Consider the following 15,907-nt stretch of genomic DNA (forward strand, 5'->3'; position numbering starts at 1 on the left):
TCCAGATGATGAACCCATTAGATTGTAATGTCATCTTCAGGATGAACTCGACAACTGGACTGGTGCTAAGAGGAGCTACAACAACAGTATGTTGTTAAAGTGCAATGACCGTTACAGCTGCTGGCGCAGTTTTACTTTTAATCTTGTTACGTAAAATCTTCCCTGTGTGTGTGTGTGTGTGTGTGTGTGTGTGTGTGTGTAGATGTGTATTACTCATGTTGTGGGGACATACTGGAAATCTGTTGACACAGACACATTGTGGGGACTTCCTTTTGAAAACAAAATGCAAGTCACCAAAAGGTAAATGATTAACTTTTAAGCTGAAGACATTAGGGTAAGGTCAGGTTTGGACAAGTAGTGCTGATGGTCATGGTAGTAAGTCTGCAGGGATTGAATCTAAATCAATGTAATAGTCTCCAAAGTCATGGAAACACAATAAAGATATGATAACATAATTCTTTATTAATCCCACGTTGGGGCGATTTGCAGTCTTGCAGCAGCAGTTGAGATACTGCTGCCCCAGCAGACCACTCCAAAGTCAAAAAAGGTCCTCAGGAGAGTCCTCTGCACTCCAAAAGACCTGAGTGTCCTCAGCAAACGCAGTCTGTTCTGGTCTGTCCTATAGAGTGCACTTGTATTGTCAGTCCAGTGCAGTTTATTATTCAGTTGGATTCCGCCATTTCAACATCCGTTCCCTGGATGTTCCCTGGATGTTCCCTGGATGTTCTCTGGATGTTCTCTGGTGCAGGAGGAGAGGGTTTGCACCTGTGGAAGTCCACCACCAGCTCTTTGGCTTTCCCTGGATTGATCTGGAGGTGGTTCCACTGGCAGTAATCTACAAGGCCCTGAGTCAGTTCTATGTGCTCCCTGATATCTCCGCGTCATCCACCCTGATGCCAGGATACTTGGCGAACTGTAGCGGGTCTATAGATGGGCTCACTAGGGGGTGCAGATGGACAAGAACCAGCCTGTTCATTGTCTTCATCAGGTGTGATGTCAGTGCCACTGGCGGGTGAGGGCAGGAAATGCAGTGGTTAAAGGGTGGCTGTGAGGTGAATGTTGTGGGGAGGGGGGTGTAGGTGGGGGGTGCGGCATTGCACAAGGGCTGCAGGTTAAGACAGAAGCAGGGCCTGAAAAGAGCAAAGTCAACAAAAAGCTAGAGCTGCCGACAAGCAAGCCTCTTACCTGCCTGCTTATCAAGGTGTGGCAACCTTCCACAGTCATCAGGCGCCACCCAGGCACGCCCTGGGTTGGGAATTGGGACTCATTTAACTTGGGCGAGGGGGGTGGGGGTGGTGTGGGGGAGTACTGGAACGATGGGTGGTTTATCTTTTCTCAGCGTTGATGACTTGATGACTAGGTTCCCGCACTCTTAAGGTTATTTTTTGTGCTTAGCTGTTGACGGAGATAGTTTATTTAATAAATTCAGAATTAATGCTGCACCCACATTTTCATACTAATACAGTATAAACTTCACAAATCATAAACAGTACATACTATATTTATTGTTTTTGCAGTTAACATATAGAAGTAGTAATTTTAGAATGGTACTGTTAATTAATATTTTCAAGAGAAAGCAAACTTCATGATGTGTCTGCGACTCCATCATTTCCTACATGTCAGAGCTCACCACCATCCATGTTGTTTGCACTGAATGGTGTCAGTGTGAGTTGTGATTTTAGTCTGCATACTGTCTTTTCTGATTATGCTTCATTTTGCCGTTGCTCCTGTGTGAACACCACAGACTCAAAGCCTGCCCTGAATTTGAATCGTCTGCAGTGGAGACACGTTGTTTGTCTACATGTTGGATTCATTCGGTCTCGGTTTACTTTGGTCCAGTTTAGTTGAACTTTTTTGAACAAATCAATTTTAAGCAATATTAAGTCTAGGACTCCTCCCTTCATTCATAGCTTGTGTTTTTTTTCTCTCTGTCTGTCTCTCTCACACACACACACACATGCATGCACACACACGCACACACACACTTGAGTAAACTGATCAATCAAGCACAGAAACCCTGACAAACTCTGGCCGGATATTAACTAACAGACCCGCATTCTCGCTCTCGCTCTCTCTCTGCTTGTCCATTCTGGTCAGGGGGAGGTTGTAGTTAGGGTCATCTCCATGTACACAGACGTGAAGCCCACCCACTGACACACACACACACACACACACACACACACACACACACACACACAAACCCCCTGTGGTCTGAGCTCAGTCAGGAGATTAGTTTTGAGTCAATCTGTCATCATGACCACTTCCCTCTCTACGAGTCCTGCAGTGAGTATTTAAGAGACATTACAACTATTTGGACAGTTGGCTAAAGTTGGTCTGTAAACAATTTCTTTTAAAGTCAAATTTAAAGTATTGAAGCCTTTTGCTGGGCTCTAGTATTGATGAATGAATTAGCTTGTTTTTGTTGTTTGAACACCTCAATACTGAGAGCAGGCTGCTGTCTGCCTTTTTAGCTAAAGTTAGCCTATGATGAAATTAAGCTAGCCTGTGTTATTCTTAAGGCCTTATTGGTATATTATGGTTATCATTATTATTATTTCTTGTCTTTAAACCTCAGTAAAGGGAAATTTAGCTAATTACTCTTTTTTTAAAACCTTTAGCTGTCAGAGAACTGGCTAAAGTTGGCCTTTTTAAGGAGTGAGGATTAGAACATTTAAGCTAGCTAGCATTATGTGGGTCTATCTCAAGCCTCAGACACCTAGCTACAGCTAGCCTTTTTGATAACACAGTAAAGGGATGTTTAGCTTGTTTTGGCCATTTGGAAGCCACGTTGGTCTTTCACAGCCTGAGTAATGGAACAGCTAAATTTGGTTGTTTGAAATCCTCAGTATTGAGAGTGTTAGCTTAAGGTGGTCAGTTTAATGCCTTAGTTTCCAAGGAGCTAGCTAGATTTTGTTTCTTAATGGACATTTTGGAACTTGGTCATCTTAAATGCTGAGTAAGGGGACATTTGATCCCTTGACTCAAGTCCTCTGTCGAGCTTTGATATCTAGGGCTTATGGGAAATGGTGTTTGTTAAAGGATGTCTTTTTTGTTGTCTACAGTGGTCCCCAGCATAGAGAATTGGTAAATCATTGATTAACATAACAGCATTTGTATTGGTACATAAATGTTTTATTCAATTTCATTTAAATCCTCAGACAATGTCATATTATGTTATTGTCACAGTACAAACTGCGGTTATATACTACCAATTTGTTGCTGGGAAATGTAATTAGGGAAACAAATTAGCAGTATATAAACATAATTTAAAGGAGACAGGGTTGGATAGTAGCTAGGAGAGAATTATAGCATCCCACATTCATCAGGCACTATTATACTTTATAATGAGATTTTTGAAAAGAAAAAGACTTTGTTGGGTCCCTGAATGTCACATGCTACTTAAATACTGTATATTGAGACTTTTTTTGGTCTTACTTCCATCATCCTTTTAACAACTAGAGATTCCTCTCTGCTCCTGTCGATGCATGTAATCTTTCTCAGAGGGATTAAAACACAATGGTCTTGTTTTGATTGCATTTAATCAGACAACACAGACTCACTGTGTCACGAACACCCAGCCCACTCACATTGTGAATGCATCCACTCATATGGGGAGTGAGGGAATTAATTGCCTGCTGTCCATCTGCAGGTTTTATGTATGTAAGAAGACTGATTCCCTCCTTTAAGATGAAAACGTACAAGCCACCTGGGTTAGCTGCTTCAGCGCGAGCTCACAATGGCTCTCTGTGGCGGCTTTCAGACAATGGTGGGTGGGAAGCATCTACCAGCCGAGGGTCTGTTCAGTAGGCAGACAATTCATAATCCTCATCAACAATATTGAACATTTCTAATGTTATACTAAGAGCCTTTGACATTTAACTAATAAAACCAACTTAAAAATGTAGAAGAAGAAGAAGAAAGAAGAAAGAAAATGTTTTAGTTTCCTCCTTTTGTGCTCTTTTTCTACAAAGTCGTCCCAGTCGTTAGACTTTATGTTTGTGTCTGATTTGCTGCCGCTCATTGTGCTTCAGATTTGAAAATGACACGGCGAGGTAATCACAGTAAACACTAGCAGAGGATCATGTTTTTGTGTGACCCCTGGCTTCCTGTCACCCACCTGACAAGCTGACAGGTGGAAACGGACCTCAAGGACACAATCTGTCTAAAGAACATGTCACCTGACAAAATGCACCGCCTGCTAGTTGAGTGATGCAGATAAACCTTGGTGATGAGTATCGCGTTTTGTTGCATCCAGTTTTATTTCTATAACCCTAAATCTCAAATAAGATCTGTGTTTCTGAGTCTGACTGAACCACACACAAACAGTCCACTTAGTGTTTTATATCTTATATGGGCAACAGTTGTGTGCTGGTATTCTCTCTCATTGTTCATTCTGGAGGGCATCTTCTGCATTTCAGCCTTTCTCTCCCACCAGTCCTGTTTCTCTCCATTCCACACAAATGAGAAATTTTGTTTAAGAATCAGAGGCGGATGTTTGCAGGTTGGGTGTTGCCTTAATTCTGGTTGACGTTGGCATCCAGACACTCAGGTGAAACAATTAGCATAATGTCCTTCAGATAAAAGACTTTCAACAACCAAAGTGCACATTTAGAACAGAGATTGAGTATATTCAAGCAAAAAAAAAAAAAAACATCAGCAGCCAATAGGATCAGACTGCCAGAGGTGTTTGGTTGCTGCCAAAGCTGCTGGTTGTGAAACATTTCCTGTGTGAGGGTCACTGCGATGAAAGTTAAGCTAAATGATGAAACCAGTCTGTCTCTCTGTCCTTCTTTAAAGTGTCCAGAGTTCCAGAGAAACAGAGAGGGGTTCCCTGCTTCGCTGGAAAAACTACGGCAGCTGATAGAAGCCAAAGTTCATATCCTACAATCCCCCATCACTGAGGAACAGCAGGTAAATTGCATGAAAAAACCTCTCTTTGTACTTTTCAACCACTTAGAACAGGATAAATTAACTCACTACTGTCTATTCTAATCATTTTTTTATGTTTTGGAAGTTAAGTTGTTAAACCAGTGAAGAGTTATAAATAAACATGTGGTTATGTGGCAACAATGTAAGAAAATTTGTTAAAACATTTTCCATGTATGAAACTGTACAGACGGGTGCATCCAACGTTATAGTCGACAAGCGTAGAAATATGGAGTATGACTGGAAAAAATATGGTGATAACTGCATTTAGGGATGCATCGCACTGCAAGTTGTAGCTATAATAAAATAATAGGAATAAGATACTGATCATGTAGTCCTATTTCATGGTGAATTTATTCTAAAGGTAACATTTTCCAGTTGGACAAATTTCAACACTTTTAATGAGTTCAATGTATTCAAATTTAAGTGAAAGTGGACAGAATGTGTTTCAGCTTTACTGGAATCTGAAACATGATGCCTCTGGTAAAAACAGTTTATGGCTATCACCAGTGCAGCAGAGTGTCATTTAGTCTTTGCTGATGTTGAAACTCGGTTGGAATTTTTTTTTCTACCTGATGTTTAGAAACCATGAATCTTTGCTGGAGGGAACGGGGCTAATTGCTCAACCTTAACGGCATTCCTCCAGCACTCTATACAGGGACTTGTTTTTGTTGGCACTCTCTCGATGCCATTCTCTACGCTTTTGTCTGTGGGAAACTTTCCCTTTCTCTTTATCACTAGCTGTCTTTCTCTTTTTGTCACTTTCCCTTACCTCATTGTTGATCTCTCATGAGGCCATGTTCAGAGAATTTCCTTATGATGACAGTGTCAAGAACCTTATTCCCTAAAATCTGTCTTAGCAGCACTTGTCCCCAGGCTGTCTGTTGCTCTGACCTTACACTTGTACATAAAACTCTCTATTTTTATGTATTACCAAGTATTACCACAGCCCTCTGATGGCAACCTAGTGGTTAGCTCATTGCACATACTGTATATTTGTATTGGCATATATGCCAGCTGATAAATGACAAGTAATTAAAATAGAGAAATGCCAGAGATATGTTTGGATACAGTACAAAAATGTTGTCCTTGAACGTCTATTTCTGAGTATGTGCTCCTACCATCGCTGTGCTTCTTGAAGTAAATAACTATAATGTCTGAACACACAAATATTATTGAGCCACTTGCAAGTTTCAATGTGGACAATGAGGACTAAAGATCATTTTTGAAAAACAAATCAGATTTGGCTGCTCTGTGAACATAGTGCCAGTTTGTTTCTCAGGCTGAGTCACATGGACACAGATAGACAAACAGACAGACAGGCAGACGAAGGGGAGGATGAGGGTGATCGTCATGTTGTGCCAGAATGACTCAGTCGGTCTGTTGTCTTTCAGCCTACAGCCGCTCACTGAAGGACTCCGTCACCTCGACGAGTTCAGACTCACAACCAGATTAGATGTCACCTATTCCAACTTTATATTCACTCATCATGTCCTTAAGTGTCTATTTTGGTTTCTCCTCTCGTCTGCCTGTCTGTCTCTGTTCACCTCCTCTTGTCTTGCTGTCTGTTGATCTATCTGTCTGTCTGCCTGATGAGTCTGACCACCCAAACCCTCTCCTCCTTCAGCTGGTGATTCATCTCTCTTTTCTGCTTTACTCAACATGTTGCTATGTCTGATAAATGGAGACAGCAGACTACTGAGAGCTGGAGTGTGATGTGGGTACATTCTCATGTAAAATGCCCTCCAGACTAAATATTATATGATGAGTTATACAGCATTTGTCTGATTTGTTGTTTTATTGTCAGTTTGTTTCTCTGACTCAAGTCAGGGCCTTCCCTTTCGCCCTGCTAACAAAAGGAGGATTCTTTATTAGGGTGTGCCGTTCAGAGACAGAACAGGAACTTTAAATCCAGCCTAAGGATATGGCGCTGTCTTATTCCCCAGCAATGAAAGTGGTCAGTGTGGAGAAACTTTTATTAGATTTGCTCCCTGGTTTTGGCCAGTTTCTTGACTTCTTCTCTCTGTGCAGCCTGGGTGCTACTGGTATCAAATTATGGATTTGTTCCTTTTCTTTACAAGGGGTGCACCTAATAAAAAAAGTAACCCATTGTTTATTGTACTCAACAAGAGTCTACAGCTCTGGTAGTGGCTCTGTAAGGCAGGATGAGGTGAATGCTAATGGCAGGAGGCAACATGCTAATGCTGCTATGCTGGTGTTCAACAGGTGTAAACAGGTTTTACCATCTTAGCGTAGTGTGTTAGCATGCTAATGTTTGCTAATTTGCACTAAACACAAATTACAGCTGAGGTGATGAGGTTGTCATTAGTTTTGCAGGTTTGGTCATAAACCAAGTGCTGGACAAATTAAAATTCTGACCTGATGAAGGCGCTGTAGTGGAGTTATTACGGTTCATCCTGATGGGGGCATGAATGTGTGTGGCAAATCTGATGGCAATCGATCCAACAGTTGTTGACACATTTCATTGAAGACCACAAATGTCAACCTCATGGTGGCGCTAGAGAAAAAGTCACCAGTCATTTTGATGCATCCTCTGGGGACCATGAATGTCTGTAGAATATTTCATGGCAATCCCCTCATAGAGCCATGCAACTAGCATTTCTAAAACCATTTTCAGTTCTAGAGTCGTCTCAGTGAATCTAAACAAACAAGCCGAAAGGTTCATTTCGAACATAAGCTAAGTCAGGGGAACATCGAGGTCTATAGCTAATGTACCTTCATGTAATGTTTGGAAATTGTCTGCTCACTAACGTAGCATAGCTGTAGGTGACAAAGGATTGTTGCATTCTTTACCAAACATGTTTCATGTAAAATTAAGAAGTGTGTGATAGGACATGTTTGAGACATAAACAAACTGTTTGCTTGCTATCTATAGCATGCTTTAGCAAAGCCGCTAACACTCAGGTTAACACGCTAACTTCCTGTGTCAGATTAGCAGCAGATAAAGTTACTGTGGCCTGCTATTAACAAACAGGTATTATGTAAACATCTAATCATGGATCAGTGATGAAATGTTTGCGTTCCTGTTAGTCATTATTTTCTCTAATATGGCTGCCTGAGGGTTTGTTAGAAAGCTCCAAAAATGTCTTTGTCTTGTGATCAGGCTCTGGTGTGTGAGGAGACCGCAGGGAGAGGAGGACTGTGGAGGTTTGCTGTTTTGAGTGAGGAGCTGACCTTTCACCTCCAGCAGCTGCAGAGACAGACAGAGCAGGAGCTCAGCAACATACACACACAGTGAGTCAGTGACATGTTAATGAAAGCTACTCTATACTGTATATGAGAGGCCACACAAAGTCTTCATTTCTTTGTGTGTGCGTGCGTGCGTGTGTGTGTGTGTGTGTGTTGGCAACCTCCTTACTTCCTTCTTACATCTGAAACTGGACTGTCCTCTTCAGAAATCAGGACCGTGTTATAAAGTGTTTGAACATGTGAGTAGGAGGCAGCTCTGTGTTGGTCTGTGGGGTTTTGTCACAGAGCTGAAACATGAACGTGGGAGTTTCACTGTATCTCACAACAGCAGCACGTTCTGCTCTGCTGGAGAAAACAACAGGATCCTGCCTGCCTGCATCTGTGTGTGTGTGTGTGTGCATGGCTGAGAGAGTGAGAGAGAAAGACAGAAAATGAAAGTGAATTTTCCTTTCATGCATATGTTGTTTCGTGTGTGTGTGTGTGTGTAAATCTGTAAATCAATCACTGTACAGACCAAACTGAGCCTTTGATCTCAGATTAATGTATGTGGTTGCATGAAACAGTTGTACTGAACTAGGTGCTGATCTGGTGCTAGTGATCATTTTCTTCCCCCAGAATCAGAATCTGTAACCCTGTCTGAGTGGATCTTTTTGAGTAATGCAAGACTATAACCACACACCACTTCTTTACTATAAGTGGAAGGCGTTCATACGTCAACACCCTTTAACGCTTGTGCAAATTTTGATTAGATTGTCTAGAGGGTTTATGAAATTGAGGCATAAGAATGCCTCAATCTCATAATGACAGACGCAGCATCATGCTGAACTTCTTTCATGTATATATAAAACACATAAATCCTATTAGATTGCTGGTGTTGTGTGCAGATTCATCACAAACACCTCTGAGCTGAGGCTGCACTCTGTCCTCCGTGGGCAGGTAAGGGTCATCACTCATTAGCCAGTAAATTCAGCCTAATGCGTCCCGTTTCACACAAACCAAAAATGAACCAGCTCAGCAATGCAGCTCTCTGCAGTGTTTGTTTGTTGCAGGTGCTAAAAGCTTTGTTTTCTGAGCCTTTTGCCTTCATCAAGCGTTGTAAACATTTCAAAAAAATCTGTTGTGACTATGCAAGACCAAAATGACCTCCAGACAAAAAGTGTAGAAATGGTTAAAATCTTTATTTAATAAATGGAGTGCATGTTGTGAGCTGTTGTGTGAGTGTAATTTCCATCACAAGGAACATCCGCCTGAATTCCAGGATCAAAAACCTGTGTGTGACATCACAGATGCTACGACCATCTTTTCTTTCTATCTGCAGTTCTGCTGTGGACTTCAGGCCGGCAGGTTCAACAGCGTGTTTAGAGTTAGCCACCGTCTGAAGTCCTGCATAACATTTTTTATAGCAACTGTGAGAACGTGAGAGTTCCCGGTGGATTTTCAGATTTCGTTACCACTTGTGCAGTGTTGACAGTAAACGTTCAGATGGTTGTAGGTGGCTGCCGCCTCACCCTTTTCACTCGAACTCCCTGTACTCCTGCCATGACGAGCAGTTTGGCAGTACAACACTTCAACTGGTCTCACTTCTGTCAGACGAGACAAGCTAAAACACATCTCAGGATTCAAGGTGTGCCAGCCGACACACACCCACCCGCACGCACACATTATTCTGATGATATTCCAGGAAATCTCCTCATTTCTCAGTAGCATTGGTTCTCATCGCCAAGACTGATCGGCTCCTGTCACAACTCGGATCAAAGGCTTATCTGAAAGGAGTTTTTTCTCTCTCTAGAGTTTCCTAATAAAAACTCTTACATGTCTCTATCATGTTGCCCTGCCCACTTCTCATATCCACTTACTGGAAGAAGACGTCACCCCGCTTTCATTTTACAAGGGTTTTCCTCGGCTTTAAAGGAGGCTTATGCGGCAATGTCAGAGCCAAGACAGGGTTGGGTGTTTTTTGCAGGAAAAGAGGATCGAGCTGCCGCTCCGGAGTGCAGATAAGGCGATCCCTTTTTTCTAAGTGGACCTTAACAAGCTTCAGGAATCAAGCGGCTTTCACAGCGTGAACTGGAACACTTCTTTAAAACTCTGCGTTAGTTCAGTTTCTTTGTCGAAGTGATAATGATGCCTTTTAAACTCCTCTAACACAACATAGTCGCTGTACTCTGACAACTGTGCTGTTGTTTGTTAGAAGTGAGAACATAATCCCGACCAAGTAGTCGCCTTCACGGCTCTGTGGTGAAGCTAAAGCAGCCTTAGTGGTCTTTGGTACCAAACTTTTCTCACACCAAGCGAGGTAGAGTGTGGGATGAAGAGCGTTATGTAAGCATTACCAAAGCAGCTACCTTGGATACCACAGGCTGCATTGGAATGTGAACAGTCAGCTTAGTTGCTTTCTTTTTAAACTCTTCATTTGATAGTTACAATAACTGCTTTCCAAGAAATTAAGCAAAACGATAATAACTATGTCCAGTGGAAACATTTTCCTATCAGCAGTTTTATTTCTAATTTTACTAACTGATGCTGCAGGCATTTAGAAAGATCATATTCAGCCTTACAGATGGGTACTGTATGTTTAGGGGCACCTTTGACATGATTGACAGCTGTCTCAACCTATCACACCTGTGGTGTTTGCCATTAGCTTATCCTACCTTAGTCTCACCTGTGCTTCACCCCTTCACCCCAACGTGTATTTTTGGCTCAGTTTATCCCCGATACACCCCTCCTGACAATCAGAGGAAAACTGTGGTGTGGGATCTTACCGATTGTGATGTTCAGCTCAGATTATCCGATAATGTGAGGGGGTTTACGGATCCAGTCCTGAACCTCCCAAACGTCTCTCAGACTCATCAGAGCCACCCTGATCATTTCAAACATGTTTCATATTTAGGAGGTTAAATCTTAAAGATGACTTTCTGAGCAGGGCCACAACAGCGAGTGACAGGGACAGGTTGTCCGTCCTGGAGCGGCTGACGATGTTGCCAAGCAACGGTAAACATCCTAGCTCATGAGGCTAACATTAGCTAGCATCTCACAGCTGACAGATGTTCGAACTGACAGTTTAAAATCTCACCTCCAGTTCTTTCTGAGGATTAGACAACCCTTGTTGATGACGTCTCCTCATCCAGGCTCGTTTAGCTTTCTGCTGTTGTTTTTTCTCACTGCAAAGCATTACTGCTGTTGTTGCACCACGTCAGTCTCCATTTTGTTTACATCTGCTTTAATGTGTGATGACATGAGGTTGATGACTTTTTTTCAAATCTTGTGTTGTGTGAATGTTTGAGATTAGATGGAAGAACGTCTGTGAAGTTTCTCCTCATGTGCCTAATTTTGAATTTCCTGCCTGAACCCTGACCATGACCTAAATCTGTAGCTTTCAGATAAAATCACAGAAATTGGAAGGACACTTGTCTCCTCTTTAAACTTGTTTCGTTGAGCTCTGTTTCATTTGTAACTGAGCAGCATAAATTGTAAACAAACTGTGGAAATGCAGAAATAGCACAATGAACATTTAAACTCCTGCTGTCATTATGGCTGACATTCCTTTCATGCTTATCTTCCTGCTTTCTCAGAAATTGTGTTTTCATTACTGGATGTGTCCAAAGCAGCACGGTGGCCCGGTCTAAAAACCAGAAGGTCACAGCGATTTTCTGTTAGCACAAGCTTTCCACTTGCTGTTGAAGTGCCCTTGACCTTTGACCTTCCAGCTTGTGAAGTGGGAAACACCCATGTTTGTCAGGAAACTACAAATTTACAAATAAAGTTAGAGAAGAGGCATCTTAAAGGGTCAATTCACCCGCAAGTAATCCAGTCAGTTTTGAATTTTTTGTATTCTGCTACTCCCATACACCTGCATGTTATTACTAAAGACTCACAGTCTATTTCTCTCCTACAGTTTTCATAGGGACTATTTTTTCAGTAAAAATTAGTTCCAGTTGATTAATCTGCTTTTTACTTGATTAACTGCATCACGATTTTGTTGAAGATCAGAAAACTGTAGAAAATGTGCATCACAATTTCCTAGAGCCAAGGATTACAACTAACGACTAACAGTCCAAAACACAAGACAATTTACAATAACACATGACCAGAAAAGCCAATTTAAAAGCCAGAACCAGAGAAATTCTGGCATTTTGACTTTAAAAAAATGATTTTGATTGTGAGAATTGTTGCGGATTATAAACTTATTCAGCTACTCTTCTTAGCTCCTGATGTTACTTCTGATTTTCTTAGATGCTGTAACCAGCTCAAACTGAATTCTGTTGCTCCACTGTGTTGGGCTAGAGGCAAAAATTTCAGAGACAGATCAAATAAAACCAGCACTATCTGCATGCATTGATACCACGAGGACAGTTTGATTAACCTTTTGATCAATAACGTTTTAATCATTATTGACAACAGTTCTGATATTCTCCCTGAGAGGTTTCATGAACAAGCCTCAGCAGCACACGGTGGAGCAATAGATGAAGTGTGATTGTGATGGATTATGTGTGTTGTTTGGTGGGATTTTCCCATAGATAGACAGAGTCTTTAGTCTGGTTATGTAAGGAGAGTTCAGCTTGTTGCCAAGACTAACAGGCAGGCTGGCACTTTGGAGAACACCCAGCTGAACTCTGTCAACCATAATCTATTCATTCCTGTTCATAGCTTCAAACTCTTCTGATATCAACCATGAAATCGGTCAACAAGGTGGAAAAGCTCAGACGCCTCATTGATTTATCCAGCCAGAGTCTTTTTATCCAAGGAGAAAGCTTAATTTCCAACACCACAAAGGTCAGAGGTCACAGAGACCTGAGAACAGACGATGATCATTTATACAACTTATAACATGTGTGCAGGGAATGAATAATAATGTCTTTTTTTCTGAAAAACCTGCTGCCGAGGTGCCCCTGAGCAGTGCACGCAAACTCTAAACTGCTGCAGGAACTGATCAGTGGCCTCCAGCAGCAAGTGAATTATGAATGCATTAAACTAGTAATGTCATTCCAGCAATAAATGTTCACCTTGGAAATGAGCTCACTTAAAAACTTGCTCACTAGCTTTTCCACAACTTTGCTGTCACACCACCACCACCATCCCCTCCTCCTCCCAATGAGAAACTCAGCTGTACAGTACATGCAGCAGTAATCTAAACTACACCACTTTAATACCTGTTGTAGAAACACTGATATTTATGAAATGTACAAACTCAACGTATCTGTGGTTTGCACAAATGCGCAGTGCCGACGTTTTATTCTGCTGACTGGGCTGCTTACCTTCCGATTGAAACACACTGCAGGGTTGTGTTATAGAACAAAACTAAACATGATTTCTCCATCAGTATCCGTCCCTCCTCCTCTTCACCCTGTCAAAACATTTTGCATTCCTCTCATCCTTTTTTCCTCCTTTCACCTTTGCTTGTTTCAAGATGTTAGTTTTATTTTCCTCCCTTTCCCCTCAGCTGTTTATTATTTTCCTTCGAGTCTTTCTGCTCTTTCTCATCCCTCTTGCTCGTTTATTCTAAATACCTTTCCATAACTCCTTCTTTTTCTTCTAACATCACAGCTTTTTATTCTAAAGTCTGCAATTATCAGTTATCATTTCAGGAATCACTTCAGCGCTGTAACTGTAGCTTCTGCTTACACTTACGAACAGTTTTATATGTAATTCCAAATCTAAATGCAGAAAATGGTAACACAAACAATATGAAGTAGAAGTAGTCATTAACATTTACACACAGGTCTGTAGCATCACCTCTGTCCATGATAGAAACACTTTATGGAGTGGATTTTTTTCAACAAAATGGGCTGTTTTTGTGCTATAAATACATGCACGGCGCGTACATCCTGTGTAACCTCGACACAGTGAGAATGTGACAGGCAGCAAGTGGTGAGATACATTAATGTAAAAATATAAATATATAAATAACACCCACACATTTTTCACCTGCAATTATAGAGTGAAATGTGTTTGTCACATACATTCAAGCAATTATGGAGCCCTATTCACGCTTTTCTGTACATAAGCACCTAATCAGAACACACTGACAGCTGGTAGTATGTGTGTGTGTGTGTGTGTGTGAGTGTGTGAGTGTGTGTGTGACTGTGTGTGTGTGTGTGAGAGAGAGAGAGTGATTTTCAAATTGTCACACACACAGACACACACAGACATTCATTGGTAATTACTGTCTTTTCACACTGATGGATGATGTTCTTCGTCACACGCAGTGTTTTAATGAAGCCATTTGATTGGTTAAGATCATTTTGATTGACAGGTGACAAAGTAGCTCATTTGCATGAAGCTTCAAAGTCTTCAAATCTCCTCGGGATTCCTCTCAAGATGTTCATTTCTTCTAAACACTGAACTGAAGGCTGGCACCAGAAACACCTCCAGTACATTTCAGTTAAATTAGTAAGACAATGGAGCAGGAATCGGCCTATGGTAGGCTACATATTGGTTACCATGGTAAAGCTGCTGCTGCTCACGTGAATCCCATCTTTATTTCTACCCAAACTTGTTACTATTGGTGTCATTTTTAAACGAATACCAAAAAGAAAAACTACAATTGATTAAAATGAGAAATGCACAGAAGATTGTGGAAAAAGAACAGGTAACAGGTAAAAATCAAATCTCAGAGTATCTCAAGTGTGAAACGGCAAAGGATGAAGTGTCCTCCCTCTGAGACCCCCTGTGTCTACCTCCAGGCGCTTCACAGATTTGTTTTTTTGTTGTTTTACTGAAGGGGTATTGGAATGAATGAGTAAGTGATTTCCAGGCTTAAGTTTTCTCCAAGCTCACCAGGAGTGGAACCTGGAAACATGAGATTTGACATCATGCATTGCATCACGATGGGTAATGGAAAACTTGTTTCTAATTCTTTATATTTCTTGTCCCGTAAAAACAATTATTTAGATGCTTTCGGCAAAAATAACTTTCATTTTGAACAACAATGAACAAAAAAGGCTCAGAGCGCTTTCATTGCAAGGCTGAGATCAAATACTGTTCCACTTGTAAAAGAACACTCTGTTCTGTGTCGTATGATTGTGTTTCCCATCTGAAATACTTTTAACATTCTTTCAAATCTAGACTGACACCAGGGCAGGACCTATAAACGTCTGTCGTAAATAAAACACAATGATTATTTTGTGTGTGGATTCCATATTGTGACATTACAGTTTTGGAAACCATCCTTATTGATGTTGTGAGAAAGATGTTCCTCCCATATAGAAGCAAAAAAAAAACAAACAAACAAAAAATACAACGCATTGCAAAAAAGTTAGAACAGAAAAAATAAATGAAGCAGAGTGTGATCACTTGCTAAACCTTTTCGACATAAACTCAACTGAAAAACAAAACACACATTTATTTGTTGTTGTATTGTTGTTGTTAACACCTGTTTGGATCATTCCACAGGTAAACAGGTTGATTGGTAACAGGTGATAGTATCATGATTGGGTATGAAAGGAGCATCCTGAAAAGGCTCAGGCGTTCAAGGGGGGAGCAAGGTTCACCACTTTGTGAACACCGGATTGGATAAAGGAGATCACTTTGTAAAACTGCTGTCAGTTAAAGACAGTTTGTTTGCGAATGGCTGCATTTTGTTTTTACTTACGCTTTACACAGCATCCCAACTTTTTTTGCACCCGGGGTGCAAAACAACTAGAATTATACTAGTTGCTGGTCCTCATAGAAACTTGAGTTTGTTCCAAGTAATGGACGATGTCTTCATCTGGAGTGAAAAACATAGATCGTGAATTTAGCCGAGTATTGAACGCTAATACTTTAATACCAA

At 41.1% G+C, this 15,907-nt stretch overlaps 1 protein-coding gene across 1 annotated transcript in view; it reads left to right on the forward strand.

The window, feature by feature from the left end:
• Positions 1-15,907, forward strand: part of LOC121623380 — a 60,506-nt gene that overhangs the window by 16,862 nt on the left and 27,737 nt on the right. Inside the window, exons 3-4 of the mRNA XM_041960652.1 lie at positions 4,798-4,911; positions 8,051-8,181. Coding sequence (XP_041816586.1) covers positions 4,798-4,911; positions 8,051-8,181 — 245 coding nt within the window. The remainder of the gene's footprint in view (positions 1-4,797; positions 4,912-8,050; positions 8,182-15,907) is intronic.

This window comes from Chelmon rostratus, chromosome 19 (assembly GCF_017976325.1).
Source record: "Chelmon rostratus isolate fCheRos1 chromosome 19, fCheRos1.pri, whole genome shotgun sequence".
NCBI lineage: Eukaryota > Metazoa > Chordata > Actinopteri > Chaetodontiformes > Chaetodontidae > Chelmon > Chelmon rostratus.